Source organism: Phycodurus eques, chromosome 9 (genome assembly GCF_024500275.1).
Source record: "Phycodurus eques isolate BA_2022a chromosome 9, UOR_Pequ_1.1, whole genome shotgun sequence".
Classification (NCBI taxonomy): Eukaryota; Metazoa; Chordata; class Actinopteri; order Syngnathiformes; family Syngnathidae; genus Phycodurus; species Phycodurus eques.
The window spans coordinates 28,141,799-28,157,751 of record NC_084533.1 but is presented as its reverse complement, the minus strand read 5'-3'; the positions used below and the strand labels follow the sequence as shown (position 1 = coordinate 28,157,751).

At 51.0% G+C, this 15,953-nt stretch overlaps 1 protein-coding gene across 5 annotated transcripts; it reads left to right on the top strand.

Moving 5' to 3' along the window:
- The first annotated feature begins 1,816 nt into the window (after positions 1-1,816).
- Positions 1,817-10,529, top strand: fgf18a (fibroblast growth factor 18a). 5 transcript variants are annotated; one of them, XM_061685548.1, is made up of 5 exons: positions 1,817-2,047; positions 6,312-6,351; positions 6,460-6,637; positions 8,880-8,986; positions 9,077-10,529. In XM_061685548.1, the coding sequence occupies exons 1-5, from the start codon at positions 1,962-1,964 to the stop codon at positions 9,344-9,346; spliced, it is 681 nt and encodes a 226-aa protein (XP_061541532.1). In that variant the 5' UTR covers positions 1,817-1,961; the 3' UTR covers positions 9,347-10,529. The 5 variants fall into 5 exon arrangements, with proteins under 5 accessions (XP_061541532.1, XP_061541531.1, XP_061541535.1 ...); XM_061685547.1 differs by having other exon boundaries at positions 9,074-10,529; XM_061685551.1 differs by having other exon boundaries at positions 1,968-2,433; positions 9,074-10,529.
- The last annotated feature ends 5,424 nt before the right edge of the window (positions 10,530-15,953 follow it).

Sequence of the window (15,953 nt, the reverse complement as noted above, 5' to 3'; positions counted from 1 at the left end):
CTGTTGTCGTGTTCTTTTGTATTTAGTTTTCGCCGCGTTTGATGACTGCACATGGTCTCTGATGGAACCAATGTGCAAATAAAGTCAAGCACATGTGTGAAAACGTCTCGCCTGTCCCTCGTCGAGCCGAGGAGCCGCCACGCAGACGATCGTCGCGTTCCGGCAGCAATCTCACGTGTTCCTATTGTAATTAACAGTTAACTTCCTGCGGGAAGCTCCTCCATTGCTCCTCAACGCCGGACGGCCTCCGTTGTCCCGTTTCGTTTGTCGGGGTCCACTTCTGAGTTCAATCCATTTGTAGGTTATACGACGCAGTCGTCACCATCTGGCCTAAACGCTCCACAGCGGAAATAAAAGTTCGACCGGCGCGAACCGTTACAGACTGAACTCTATCGCTCGTTGGAAATGTGCCTTCGAATAATCTCAGTTTCGAAATGAATCCATCGATTTCGACTCCTGCTACGTACCAGTGAGTATTACGCGGTCCTTCTTCTCGAACCCTTCCATCTGGGCTGAAGCGTACCAGACGGACGCATACCTCGCCGCCGCGACGCGGTTTCAAATCCTTCTCCGCAACATCGACGCTCGTGTCCCTCGCCGCCGTGTGGCGAGCCGGCGAGGAAGCGCCCAAACACAGGTGCGAAGGCGAGGAGCTGAGGAGGCCGGAGGCTTTTCATGCCGAGCGCGACCGGAAAGGCGTTGGACCGCGGCGCCCCGGTGCCCGTCCTCCTGGCGCAAAGCGACGCGCGTGCGTGTGTGAGATTTGAAAAATGCAATGATGAAAAGAATAGGCCTTCACTTGCAGCCAAGATAAGGAGAAGGGCCCCCGCCAGCCAGCCGGTGCGTGTGCGTGTGCGCGTGCGCGTGCGCGTGCGCGTGCGTGTCATTGAAAGGTACGGCAGAAGTGTTGTGCTGGCTTGGCTGACTGTCTGCGGTTGTGCAGCGGTGAGAGGGAGTTATTATTATTATTTTATTATTTTTTTTCAGGGGGAGCGCAGAGCGGGCGTTTCTGCACAAATCCCTGAGAAATGTTCCTTTTGGATCCGTGTCCTTGCTTACATACCGCCCTCCCCGACTGTCTTTCATTGTCCGTTTCATTTCCCCTCTTAAGGTTTCACTTAAAAGTTAAGAAAAGCCGAGTAATAATGCATCACTCGAACGCACATCGACGGGGTCGGGGCGGCGGGCGAGGGGGCTGGGGGGGGCGTACGTGGGCAATGGCGGCACAGCCGTCGATTTGAAAACAGATGTTTGCTTACTGTTCAAGACGCAAGGCACTTGAGTCCAATTTTCCACTTTGTTTAGGTCAGCAATGATCGGCGTGCACAGATCATCTTCATTAGTCATTCGCTCATCCAATCACGCTTCCCGATTCGTCCATTCACCCGCCGGCACAATTCATGTTCACAAAGGCCAAACAATCCTGTTCGCTTCCCAGATTCACACCAAATTCCTCTTCCTTGAAGCACGCTCCAACATTCCGCAGTTGTTTTTTTTTTTTTGGGTGGGGGGGGGGGGGATTCTTTTTCCGGAACCTGATCAAACGGCCATCAGTGAAAACAGACGGAGGTCATAAAGTTGCGCTTGTGTTCTCCAACCTGACATTTGCTGCCGTGCAGGACGCTCAGCATGGCATTGCGACGGCCTCATCCTAATTTGATCTGAGAAGTGTGGCTCGGAGAGAGAGAGAGAGAGAGAGAGAAAGAGAGAGAGAGAGAGAGAGAGGGAGAAGGAGGGGAGAGGGAGAGAGAGAGAGAGAGAGAGAGGAGGGTGGAAGGGAGGATCGATCGGCGCCTGTTCAAATGTCGTACTGGTTTTGTTGGAGCGAGGTGTGCGCCTGCCGACGTGCCTCAACGTCAGCTGAGCTTGTTGGCTTTTTGGACGCGAGAAGCATCTGCCAAATAGCAGGAGAGTGGACCAAACCGCACACGGGGCGCTTTTTCTTGCCTTTTGTGGTGTGAATGAAAAAGTGGGGACGCAAAAGCAGCAGCAGGCAGCAGCAGCAGAAGAAGAAGAAGAAGAAGAGTGCGAGCGGATCTGTCAGTGGGTAAACACGTTTGTAGTGTTCAACTTTGGATTCCTCCTCTAACCTGGCGAGCTCGAGCTCTCTTTTCATTTGATTTTCTTTTCTTTTTGCAACACGGAGCTGTTTTTCCTCTCTCTCTCTCTCTCTCTCGGAGCGGAGAGACTTTTGACTTTTCGTGCCCCCCCCCCGCCCCCGCGCCCCCCACTCCCCTCGCGCTTCATAGGAAAAGCTTTAACTTTCGAGGTTTAAAAAAATAAATAAAACGATCGGATTGCATTTTCCCCCTTCAAACATCTCGGAGGTGATGTCATCGAGCTGTGTTTTGGCTGCTATTGTGTCGAGGAGGCGCAGGGAGAAGCACAGCAGCCGGGCGGCGACCAGCGGCTGAGGCGAGTCCGCCAAATCAGGTGCAAAGTGCGGCTTGTCCTTTTCCTTTTCCTCTCCGCGCGCGCCATCCTCGCACGACTCGATTGGCGGCACCGACATGAGCGAAGCCGCCTCGCATCGCCCCGCGCCCGCTGCGCCTCCGTCTCCCACCTGCTGTGCGCGCGAGCCCCCTTGTGACGTGGCCGAGACCCTCCGACACCTCCGACAGCCGCTGGACCTGCTCAGCCGAGCCTTGTAATTGGCGCGCGTGCATGTGCGCGCGTCCACGCGGGACGCGTGGCATCGTTCCGCGGGGCTTTTCGGAGTTCGACCGTCTGCGCACCTGTTCTCGCGTCATCGTCAGCCCCCGGCGTGGACAGCCGCTCGAGGTTGCCCCGCGGTCTCCGGCCTCAGACCCCGGTTGACCCGCGGCCGCATGTTGATGATCCGCCGAGGCCAACTGGACTCTTTGACTCTGCCTGACACCCAGCGGATTCGGACCTCTCCGGACTGGCGGACTGGCTCGGGCCGAGCGAGGAGACTGTCTGCGGGCCGAGTTCCATAGTGGAGGGGGGGAGCGATGTGGTCCCTTCTTCCCACGCTGACCGTCTTGTGAGTTTCCCTTTTCAAATGTCTTTTATCGCGCAGTCATCCGATCTCGCCCTTGTGCCGAAACGCGTGCGTGAAGACGACGGAAGGGTTGCGCTGTCGAACGATGACGTCACTCCTCGTCAGTCCCCGTGGAAAACGTGCCGAGAAAGTCCCGTTTTGATTGGCTGACAGCTCGGGGTCACGAGGTCACACTCGTCTCAACTGCCATAAACATCTCCGTCGCGTCGACGCTTACTCGAGGGAACGCCGTTTGACCCATCTGCATTTTTGGCTTCGTTTTCCTGCCGGCAATAATAACGCAGACTTCATCGAGCGGGATAGGAAGGCGATCGGGTGCCAAAAAGCAAATGTGCGTCCTCAGGGGCCTGTTGCCTGCCCATTCGAGGTGTGTCCCGTTAAAAGCCGGGAGGGATTTATTTTTCTTCGCTTGCGTGGGCTCGCGGCCGCCGTCGCCAGATACTTCTCCTTCCTCGCGCTTTCTCCCGCCTGCCCGCATCCCGCCGTCTCCCATCTGTCCCGTCGGCTTGCACGCAGCCCTTTTCCCACGCACGCTCGCTGAGATAAAAGCCACAAACGAATAGGCGCCCCCGGCGGTATCTCGGGACGAGCGGACCGACCGTTTCGTCTGCTGCTTTTAGTTAAGGTCGCCCAAAGCCAATCATCGAGCCGCTCGTTTCCTTCTCGCTTCAGCGCGTGAGACATTTCCGCATTTATGTCCTCCGCCGCCCCAAAATGCACTTTTGTCCCTTTTGATCAAAGTCTGGCACGCAAAAGGGGGAAAGTCCGAACCGCAACAACCTGTCGCTCCGCTCTTAAAAGCCGCAGCTCCGCTTTGAGGCCTTCTGGAACCGTTGTCCCACAGTCGGGCCCGCTCCCGCTCCCGCTCCCGCCGATGGCGCTCACGCAACCGCTCGCCTCGGCCGACCGCCGCGACCGCCGTCTTCTTCTGGTGCCTCCGCAGGGGCGCAGGTTTATGATGTCATAACTTTTCTCGCTCGCCTCGGCAGACGGCCACCGCCCAACGGGCACCCCCCCCCCCCACCCCGGCACCTCCGCTCTGTCTTTGCTCCGCTCCTATTCTGTCCTTTCCTCCCTCGTTCCTCTGGCCTCGGCTCCGCGGCTGGCGCAAAACGGAGTGTCTGTGGTTTTTGCGGGAGCGGCGAATCCAGCGCGGAGGCGCTTTTCCCGCAGCGTCCTCGACGGCGGTGCGGCCGGGCTGTTTGAACAGCTGAGAGTCCTCACAATGCACAGGGGCTCTGGGTTTTTTTTTTTTTTTTTTTGGCGCTGTCGGTAGAATGCGAGGGCCAACACAGTCTTGCCCTGGACGTCTGCGTCTATTAGAATGACTGAAGAGTCAACACAGCTGTCAGAAATAGGGATACAATATGTCTGTGTAATTTCTCAGCCATCCGGGTCATGCTAATCTAAAATTGAAGTGAAGGCATTTAGAGAGCCAAAGGATTTAGAGAGCCAAAGCCTTAGAGTGGGGGGGGGGGGCAAACTTCTTCAACAACTTCCATGAAGTCGGAGTCATTGTTGAGGGCTACAGGAGGAGGTCCTCTCAGTCCGTGAAGGTGTCATCGACTCGAACGTGCTGCAAAGGGCCAATAAATGGACTCCAAGTTCAATCTCCAGAAAAGGGCACGCATTTCATTATCGGGGTAACGACTCAGATTGGGCGCTTGACGGAAGTCGAGACGCGAGCATCTCTCTCTGAAAGTTCTCCAGTGTGAAAAGGAGCCGAATAACGTTGCCCGCATCCTCACGTCGTAGAGCGCAAATCGCGTCTGAATCGGTTCGATCGGCCGCTCCGCCCGTTGCAGCCGAGTCGTCCGTTTCTCATTCCTAACGATCGGTTAGCCGGCGACTCGATAATCACGCTCGTCCCCGGTGCCCTTAAGGAACAATCTTTTTTTTCCCCGAAGCGCGACGAAAAGAGGAGGGCGAGGAAGCGAGGGTATGCGATGATGTACGTTCGCCAGAGTCGGGAGGCGGTCGGCGACTTATGTTATGATGCGCATGACTCGTAACCTCTTCCCCTTCCTTTCCCATTATTTATCTTTTTGTCTACTTCTCACGCCAGACCAGACCACACTCTGTGGTCTCTTCAGTTTTTTTGTTTTTTCAACCTTTAATGACCCTCCTCTTCTGCCTCTCACATAAACTTCAGATTTGTATCTCCCACCTTTCTTCTTCCTTGTCAGCAGCATTTATTCTTGCAGCGCCTTCTCTCTCGACCCCTTTGTGTCCCGTTCAGCCAGTCTCTCCTCCACCATCTCCCGGTCCCAGAAACGCTGCACATGCCTTTGCTTTGGCCCAGCTGTCAGCTGCTCGCTCCTCCTGTATACACACATCTGCGTGCATGCCCACGACGGTGCGGAGGAGTCACCTCGCTAACCCTAAACATAAACCGGCAGGCAGGAAAACGATAGGAGGGAGAGAAAGAGGCGGGCGGGAGAAAGGGAGGACAACGAGTCCCGGAGAGAGCGGCGCGGAGATGAGGCGGGGATAGACAAGATGGGTACAATTGCTTTTGGGCTCCGACGTCATCGAGTCGCTATCGCGCGGCAGCTCGAGGACGACCGCATTTTGCACAATCCCGTTCGAGAGCTTTACAGAACAAACGATAGCTCCGAGGTTTGGGGCCTTATCTTAGATAAACACAGATATATTTTAATTGAGAAACAGAACCAGCTGCTTCTGTCGTCAGTCTCGAGTAGTCCAAAGTTCGAGTAGTCCAAAGCATGATCAGTAATAACAAAAACAAGCCGTGTGACGGCACACATGACTCGTGCGTGACCAGAATGATTCCTCCAGAAATGATTTTTCCGCACGTATTCATAGCATCTCCAATTGGAACCGCAATCCAATTGTGGCCAAAACCGCGGGGCAGCCCGGTGCGCACCTGTAGTCCTGCCCAGCTGTCTACATAGCCGCGGCGGCCAAATCCAGCGACTCGTTGCCTCAGATGTCCCAAGCAAAACAGATTGTATTTGTCTCGGCTTTTATGCCATTCTGCTGCGGTCCGCTCGGGTCATTCGGAGGCCAGATTTTGGCACGAGCTCTGCTAGCGTAACTATAAACGGGGCTGTGGGCGTTGCCCGTCTGCCGATGCCTGGACCTCGGCCTGTTTGCGTGTCAAGCTTGCGCCGGCCAACAGTGTGAGGAATTGGCCAATCGCGCAAAAAGCTGTTGAACAGAGGGAACTGCGGCGGGGTGGGGGTGAAGAATGAATGATGGCGTCGTGCTTGACTCTCGCAGCCCTTCAATGGTTTCTCGACTGATGCTCTCTTTCGACTCTTTCCAGATGTATCCAGATGTTGCTGGTGATGTGCAATCCCTTACAGGTGAGACGCATGGCCATCAGGAATTTTACACTTCTCAAGGCCGCTCGTATTTCGATGTAGGTACACTTTGGCAAACCCCGTCTGCGTGCGTACGTGTGTTCCCGGCAGGTGCTCGGTGTGGATGGGGTCAACTTCAGCGTGCATGTGGAGAACCAGACGCAGGTGCGAGACACCATGAGTCGACGACACCACCGGGTTTACCAGCTCTACAGTCGCACCAGCGGCAAACACGTCCAAGTGCTGGGACGCCGAATCAGCGCCCGGGGAGAAGACGGAGACAAATATGGTAAGACGCACACACACGCGAGTGCAAAACAAGTGAATGCGTGAACACGCGAACACGTACGCCTCCCCAGGCTTTGGCACCGGGGGGCAATGGAGTACAAACACCCCGTCGACTGGTCGCCGACTCGGCGGTCCGCCCGCGAGCGAATGAAGGGGTCTGTTTAAAATAATCATTAAAAAACAAACAACAACAAAAAGGTGCGAGTGAGCGAGAGGAGAAGGCTGGTGGGCGGCGTCGGACCTGACAGCTGAAAGTCATCTTCTTCGTTGATCTGCGCATTGATTTCTCATCGCCGCTGTTGTTTTAAACAGCGGGCCTCCTTTCCCCGCCTCCCCGTCCTCTGCCGTTCTTCAACGCTCCCCGTGTCCATCCCCCATCTCGTGCTCCTCTCCACCTTGAATGTAATTACGTGCAAACCCATTCTTATACCGCACGCAATCGATGGCCAGTAGGAAGACGGGAACTCGCCTGTATTGCGTATCTACGCCATTCACAAGCGAGTCGCGTTCCACCTCGAGCGATACGTCGTCGAAACGTTTCAGAAAGCGCTCCGGAGAATTATTTGGAAAAAATCGAATCAAATACGGTGTGGCGATGCACGAGAGCCGAAGGGATACGAGAGGAGATTGGAGGGGGAAGAGGAAGGAAGAAGGAAGCGAGAGGGGAAAAGCTATTGATTTCTCGTGACCCCTTTGTTGACTAAGGTCACGTAGGAGCCATTTTCGGGATTTATTTTTAACCAGGCTCAAGCACTCTTTGAGGAAGTGATATTGCCCGCAGGGATGAGCGCATACTACCGCGTATGTGCACAAATAGCGTACGAGAACAGAGAGCCCGTCAAGAGTCTTCTCTTGCTGCTCTCTGCGTGCTCACAACACTCGCTCTTATCTGCTTTGTTTCTACGAGGCCAATTTGTGGGCAGCAGCCTCGCAGCTCCGCCAAACCGCCTTATCTTAAAACCATCTGTCCGGTCCGAGACACAGAGGACGCACGCGGGTTTCATCGCTGCAAAATAAATCAATTCAATGTTCGGGCCGTTCAGTTGGGTTACAAATACAGTTCAGTTCCCCCCGACAGAAGTGCAGTGTCACTCAAGTATGGGAATAACCTTTGACAATGGAAGCGCACCAAATTGCACCGAACTGAATTGAAGCGTCCTGCGTGATGGAGACGAGGCGAGGTTGGAGTGTGTTTTCCTTCGTCCTTGCTTCTAAGGCACATTTTCTGTTGCTGTTTTTCCATTCCTGTCGCCAGACAATTCCTTCGTCGGCCAATCAAGCGACCGCATTGATTGTAGCTCCGCCGATTAGATGCCATTCCGCAGCAATCCGCCATATACGAAACGCAATTTCCCAGCCTTGTCTGCCACTCTTCCGCGCACTCCCAGAAGCATTCTTCCGGGATCCTCCGCAGGATCTTCAAGTCGTCCATGTCTTCAAAACGTGTCCCCTTGTTGACTCCTTTGAGCTTGGGGAAGAGGAAAACAAATCAACCCGAAGCCGGTCGGGTTAGAAGGGAGGTCGCTCCGGGACGGTGTTGTTCTTCACGGCCGGGAACTGTCAGATGCTCGGGGCACCGTGAGCGGGCGCGTTGTCATGGTGACGCATCCACAGGTCGACCTGCCGCAACTCTCCTGAACAAAGCAAACGCCGCAAAGTCGCTTTGTAGACGTGCTGGCTGATATTGCGGCCCACGTTGTGGACGGTCGTTTGCGGGGCGTTGAAACATCCTTCCTTCCTTCCTTCCATCCATCCATCCATCCGTTTTCTGTACCACTTTATCCCCGCGAGGGTCGCGGGCGTGCCGGAGCCCGTCCCAGCTATCTTCGGGCGAGAGGCGGGGTCCACCCCGAACCGACCGCCGGCCAATCAAACAACCATTTGCACTCACGTTCACACCTACGGGCAATTTAGAGAGGGGTTCAAAGAAATCAAAAATATAAATACGTTTCGATGCGAAATAATGGCAGTCAATTATCAGTGTGCGTTGTTTGTGACACCGGTCCTGGAGCTTTTCTGACACATCTCGTATGTTCCCCGTGATTGACTGGCAAGCGACCAAAAGTGTCATCGGCCTTTTGAAAATGGATGTTTGGATGCGAGCGGCTCGTTTTTGTTTTTTTTTTGCATTCGAGATGAATCTCTTCATCTCGAATGTCAGATGAAGAGATTCCGTTGACACGTGGCCGTTGTCTTTGATTGGCTCTAACGTCTGTCTGTCCCTCTGTCTGTCCCTTCACAAGCCCAGCTCGTAGTGGAGGCAGACACCTTTGGTAGCCAGGTGAGAATCCGGGGCAAAGAAACCAACTTCTACCTGTGCATGAACCGCCGGGGCAAGCTGGTCGGAAAGGTAAGAATTCATTTCTTTCGTGTCAAATGATGGCGTTGCACTGCGCTGACCAGCTTCTCCTTGTTCCTGACGCTTTGTCTTCCTCAGAAGGCCAGTAACAGAAGTGCCGACTGCGTCTTTGTGGAAAAGGTCCTGGAAAACCACTACACGGCTCTGATGTCGGCACGCTACACGGGCTGGTACGTGGGCTTCACCAAACGAGGGCGACCTCGCCGCGGCCCCCACACCCTCCCCAACCAGCAGGACGTGCACTTCATGAAGCGTTTCCCGCCTGGGGAGCAACCTGACCTCACCACGCCCTTCCGCTTCACCACCATCGGCAAGCGAAGCAAGAGGGTGCGCGCTACCGGACCCCGCTAGCGGCGGCTAACCCCAAACTCCAGACTTGACCCGAGCCTGCCGCCGGCTGAACCGGTCAACCCAAAACCAACCGCATTCCACCGAACGACTTGCTTTGTCGGGACAAACGTCGAGCAGAAACTTGATGAGTCGTTCTCGGGGTTTATCTTTCCACCGACCGTTTTGCCACCACGACCCCGTAGTTGTAGCTCCTTCCTTTTTCCCCCCTCTCCTTTCTGGGACCAACTGGACCCTTGGTGGTCCATCACTGGAAGCGATATGGACCTGGTCTGCTTCCCTTCACAGACCAGAACTATTGACAGAATACCTGAAGGGCAGCCAAAAGAGTCCAAGGCTCACGGCTCCACAAAGGCCTTGGTTCCACAGCCACGAAAAACACACATGGCCTTTTTACATCTCCTGCTGTGGCCCAGCTGGACAATTTTCAAGAATGGAATTACAACTGGAGCGTACAGAGAGAGGACAAAGGTGAAAAGGGGTGAGTGGCTGCTCAGTCGAAAGGGAAAAGACTGCAATGCGGGCAAAGCGACAGATGGATCCGCGCGGATCGAGGACCGATAATGGACTGCTGGCGTGCCACGCACTTATTCCTCACGCCGGGAAAATCGGTGGGAACCCGTCAGAGTGATCGACGGATGAACGGATCAGTGAGGGAACCGGCTGACTGACTCACTCGACACATGCATGCGTGTAACGGGACAGATGAAGAAATCAATGCGTGTCTTCTCGTGTGTGTTTGTGTGAAGCTGACTCCAGCGGCACGGACTGAAGTTTGAGGAACTGGAATGTATGAAACAACATGTACCAAAAAAAAACCAAACAAAAAAAAAAAAAAAAAACCCAAAAAAAAAACACACAACAACAACCAGCCAATCACAGAACACCAAAGCATTGAGCAACCAAAGACAACTGAGGGCCTTCTTCAGTACTCCGCCCCTTTTACCATGACCACAGAGGACACAGCGCCCTCTGCTTGGAGGTGCGGGGGGAGAGGGTGGGGGGGGGGGGGCGATGATGAGCGCACAAGGGGAGGTGCCTTCACTATGAGCATCGCCATAGAAACGACCCCCAGGGGGATGATGCTCGTCTGCGATGCCGTGGATACAGAATGCTGCTACCAGGACATTCACCAAAGTCTCACGCGTACAACCAGGAGAACAAAATATTAAAGGGAACAATTTATTGAAAGCTATATATATATATATATATATATATATATATATATATATATATATATATTATATTATATTATATTATATTATATTATATTATATATATATATATATATATATATACATATATATATGTATAAAAAGAAGACAGAAACCCGAAATAAGCAATCCTACTATGATGGTTAGTATAATTATTATGGTAAAGTTATTTCGTTTATTTATTACAGCTATGTGTGCAGCAGTCTTTCTCGACTCAGTAAACCTTACCGAACCATTTCATGTGTCTCTGAACTGATTTTTTTGCCCCGCGTGACTTCAATACACCACAAAAAGGCAAGTTCGCAGAAAAATAAAATTGAGGCCCGAGCTCTTGACAACAACAACAACAACAGAAACAAAAACAAAAAAACCAAACAAACAAACAAAAACATGCAGCATGGATAGAAAGGAGCATGAATGCACGGCGCACGCAGGGTGTGTGGCCTCAATAGCCCGCCAGTGACGAGCGTTTGGTGTCCGTGGGACGGAGCCGGTAGAAATTCAACTGTGGATTAGGACCGTACGGAAAAAGAAAGAAATGCAAGGATAACGCCAGAAGGAAGTCAAAATACTACAAGATTAAAGGTGTGATTTCACCAAAAAAAAAAATATATATATTATATATATATATATATATATATATATATATATATATATAATATATATATATATATATATATATATATATATGGAGGGGGGGGAACTCCTTGACCGTTTTATGAACGCAACAAATATTAAATGCTATGGGTAAATATTTCATGAGATGGGCGGAGAAGCTCGGTCTCGGGGCAAAGGCGCCGATCCTCCGCATCGAGAGGAGCCGCGTGAGGCGGCTCGGGCATCCGGTCGGGACGCGCCCCGGACGTCTCCCCCGCGAAGCGTTGCGGGCACGTCCCAGCGGGGACCGCCCGGGACACGACGGAGGGACTTCGCCTCGGGTTTCCCCCGGGAAGAGTTGGCCGAAGCGGCTCGGGGGGAGCGAAGCCCGGGTCTCCCCGCTCAAGCCGCCGCCACCCGAACGGCGGAAGAAAATGGACGGATGGAAATATTTCATGATATTACTCGACGATTTCATGTCGGGCCCGTGGAGAAAAACTGCCGCTGCTGGTCTCCGAATGTTGCATTTTGGTTTGTGATGATTCTCACCATTGGGATGCTCATCGTGACGTCACTATTTCTGGCGTAATTCTTTTCAGCGGGCCCAAATACTTTCATCCAAGATAACGTTGCAACATTTAATTCCCACCCAAAAAAAACATCTACGTTACCAAGACTAACAATGTCTCCCCATCATTTTAGGACACAGTGAGAACCACTCAACGAGTGCACAGTTTTGCCTCACTAATATCATAGTTGACGAAAAGCGGACCAAACGTGTACATGGACCAAAAGTTTCAGGACATCAAAGCTGCTTGAGCAATATCCTTGCCAGCCAGCTTAAGGTTGAACTCGTAGGCCAAAAGTGGCGCTAGTAGGACACAGTCATTCCACTAGTGCGCTGAGTTTTCTTACCAGTGAGGACAAAGAACGTACTCATAACGACCGTAAAGGATATTGAATCCATGAAGAGACGAATTGCCATACTACCCCCACTACAACGACAAATGTATCCGGTGTGACGAAGCATTCGCGTATGGCGACGTCGCCTTCAAGAGTGAGCTGTTCTCCAATTTTGAGGTTTCGGCGATGAAAGCGTTGCGCAGTCACTAAAAGCTGCGTGTTGCCTTGCTCCCCGCGAGGGAAACGTGGCCCATCGTAGTTTGACTCGCTTCTCTTCTCAGCGATCCCCCTGTCGCCCTCCCCTCCCTTCCATATCGTAGCAGGAGGTCATTGACGAGATGTTGCTGCCAAATGACCCAAATCGCGCCGGCGGACACAAACGGCTGACTCAGCGCGCCGGAGGATTCCTCTCGCGAGGCAACAGGAATCGGCGTCGAGGCCGACGAGGACGCGGGATCAAGAGGAGCCGCTCGTTCGTTCGGGGCACACGGCTCCAGCTGCACTCGGGGAATGATGGAAATATTTCGCCGAGCCAAACCCGAGTGCGGAAGGTGTACGGTAATGGCGTCGAGGAAGGAATGTCAAATATGCGTGTGAGAACGGCGCGGTGACCTGAGAGCTGCGGGAATTACGGGCCGAAATCCCACAGACCCAGCAGACGCACACGCACAAGCACAGATCAGATACCAAACCCATGTTACACATAACATGCTCCCAGAATTTGAAACATGCCAAATCAAGAAAAAACACATTCCCAAACAAACTCCACCCTCTTCAATGAACAATACGTAGCCACGTTCTTGTACCAAGTCTTTGCTTCCAGCGCCCTGTTGTATTTATTCAAACATGCATTCTTCTCTAAGTTATACAAGATGGTGTGCGCGGCCTCCTGTAACAGGTTGTTTCTGACCTCACTGTGGGAAATGAGTGACTTCACATTGCCATCTAGTGGACATTTTGCTTCCCCGCGTTCCAAGCAGCTCCGGCTTTGTTGACGACCGCGGTTGTGGTTGCAAATCGCCACAATGACCTCAAACGGAATCAACGACACGTCATTTTATATCGTCACCGAATCCTCTGACCCACGAGGAACAGTTTTATCCTGTCACAGTGGCGGAAAATCGAAAATGCTCAAGGGATTTCCCAAACGCGATTTTGGCGGACCGCCGCTCAATCCACGTGCCCGAAATCCGGCGCAGCAAAATTCAAAGAAAATGGCAGCCGTCTTTCTGGATTTCGAAACATACCGATGGCGCACGTAGCGTTTTGCACTGAAACGACTGCTCGAATAAAGAGACCGGCAGTGATTGGCGTCCAACTTGAACGACGAACGTTTCCTTCCGCCTTCGTGACGGAAAATCCCAAATCAAATGAATTCATGACATGAAATCTTGTTTTGCCACGAGTTGGGCTTGCGTCGGCCTTCGAACCAGTGGCGAGTGCGCAAAGTGCCCCGAGACAACAAATGCAAATAAACGCATTCTTCTATCATTTGAATCAACGATAACCCAGAAACGTCTGCTGTGGTGCAATGCATCATGGGATACGTTGCGTTTCTCTTGACCATCGTTGTCGGCTCCCTTTCCAGGCGCATTGCGGGCGGGATACATCGAAAACGCTCAATAGCGAGAAATAGCACCTTGTTGTACACTACATCATGGTGTAAATATGAAAGCACGACATAAGGCGTGCACGCGCCCAGCGAATGACACGCGGGCGCAAGTGAACTCCACAAGCCACAATTGACCCCCAAAACGTTTGTAAATCCATTTTAACGTCGTTTGTCTTTCTTCAATAAGGGAGAAAATCAAACGTGCATAAACCTCCAAATGATCCCCCCCCCCAAAAAAAGCACGAAATGAGATGAAACCGCTGAAGAAATGAAACCTTGATGATCTACTTCAAGTTTGTATCAAGTCTCAATTCAAAATACAACTACACTGACTCAAGTTAAGCCATTTTCATCCACACGATCAAAGTGAATATTCATTTGTCTTCATCTTCATCTTCATCTCAGTCAAAGGGCACAAAAAGGTTACAGCCTCTTGAAATGATTTGGATCAAGGTAAAGATTGCAGAAGAAATGAAGAAAGGCCGCAGGATGATGAGCCCTGCAACATTTTGCAATGCCGACAAGACAAGAAAATACGTACACAGATCCAATTTCCAACTTTTGATCAGTTCCGGCAGCAGAGAGACCTCCAAGTTGGCTTGAGATGGAACGAGGAAGTTGAAGCATTGCAATCATGCACTGGAAGAAAAAAAAACAAACAAACAAAAAACAACACTTAATTTTCAGTTGCACACGATTAAAATGCGATAAATTGATGATGACATTTTCCAATTTCCTCCAAAAATTCATTCATTCTCATTTGACTTTGGATGCACACACACACACACACACACACATTTATATATATATATATATATATATATATATATATATATATATATATATATATATTTGCGTCTGATCAGGCAGCTGCAGCACACATAGACCACATAAAAGCTCGAGCACAATGGAGCCCTTCATGAGCCCTGCATGAAAAAAAAACAAGGGCCATTTCTGATGTTCAACGTTATTTAAAATAAAAGGCTTCTCTGCCATGTGCGTGTGTAGAGGGGCAGCTGTTGTGAACAATGTTAAGAGTGATGCTCAGCTTCGACTTCATTCAAGGTCATTCAAGGACGCAGCCCTCTGATCCTTGCTCCCGCTTCATTTCTACATCAAGCAGAAATCATCTACATCTGAACTTTGACCTCGTCGGTCTTTTCTGCCGTCGTGCTATGTGACGAAGCGCAAAGTGTGGGGGCGGCGTCCAGCAGTCACGTGATCCCTTTCCCAAAAGTGAGGCACGCATGTATGCGCCTCCTGTAACATTCAAGAAAAGTTGTTGTCCGGGAAGAGAACATACCCATCCATCCATCTTCTCAGCCGCTTATCCTTACAAGGGTCGAGGGAGTGCCGGAGCCTATCCCAGCTGTCATCGGGCAGGGGGCGGGGTACACCCTGAACCGGTTGCCAGCCAATCGCAGGGCACATACAAATAAACAACCATTCGCACTCACATTCACACTTACGGGCAATTTTCGAGTCTTCAATTAATCTTCCATGCATGTTTTTGGGATGTGGGAGAAAACCGGAGTGCTTGGCGAAAACCCACGCAGGCTCGGGGAGAACATGCAAACTCCACACAGGCGGGGCCGGGGATTGGACCCGGGTCCTCAGAACTGTGAGGCAGATGTGCTAACCAGCCGCAAGAATGTATTGTAAATGATTTTTTTTTCTTTTTTAATCTCAATGATGCTTTCCTAGTTCAATAATTAATATATATATATATATATATATATATATATATAACTTTGAGACAAGTGGTTAATGCGGCCCAATGACCGCAAGGCATCAAGGTTTGATTCCCCAACCAAAGGCTGCTTCAAATTAGCTTGTCACGCACGGCTCCATCTTGTGGACATATCTAGTATTGCTCACTCTGCTGACTTCAATGACTCTATTAAAATAGATTGCAAATTAAATATATTTTGGACCGAAATAAATGTTTGAAAAAGCTTTAAAAGACTCAATGCAAATGTATTCCACTCAAAAGTATTTTTTTAAACAAATGAACTGTACTTAAAAGTTGGCTTGAACAAAAAAAACTACTGTAACATAATATTTTCACCTATCGCCAGAGAGTACCACATTTTGAGAATCACTGGGTTAGTCCTTACGCCATAACATTTTAAAAAATTAAATTAAAAAAAATTCGTTGCATGTATTACAACAGTTTTACTTAAATTGTGAAATACGTTTTCTATTATTTTAGATTTTAAAATATTTTTATTTTGTTGAAAAAATACAATTGCTCTTTAACATCATCTTGTTTAGCAACATTTAG

Excerpts from the sequence above, each read along its gene's own strand:
- fgf18a (XM_061685547.1), top strand. The coding sequence starts at position 1,962 with ATGAAAAAGTGGGGACGCAAAAGCAGCAGCAGGCAGCAGCAGCAGAAG. Across the intron at positions 6,352-6,459 it reads TGATGTGCAATCCCTTACAG|GTGCTCGGTGTGGATGGGGT; the intron begins GTGAGACGCATG and ends TGTTCCCGGCAG. Across the intron at positions 8,987-9,073 it reads GGGGCAAGCTGGTCGGAAAG|AAGGCCAGTAACAGAAGTGC; the intron begins GTAAGAATTCAT and ends TGTCTTCCTCAG.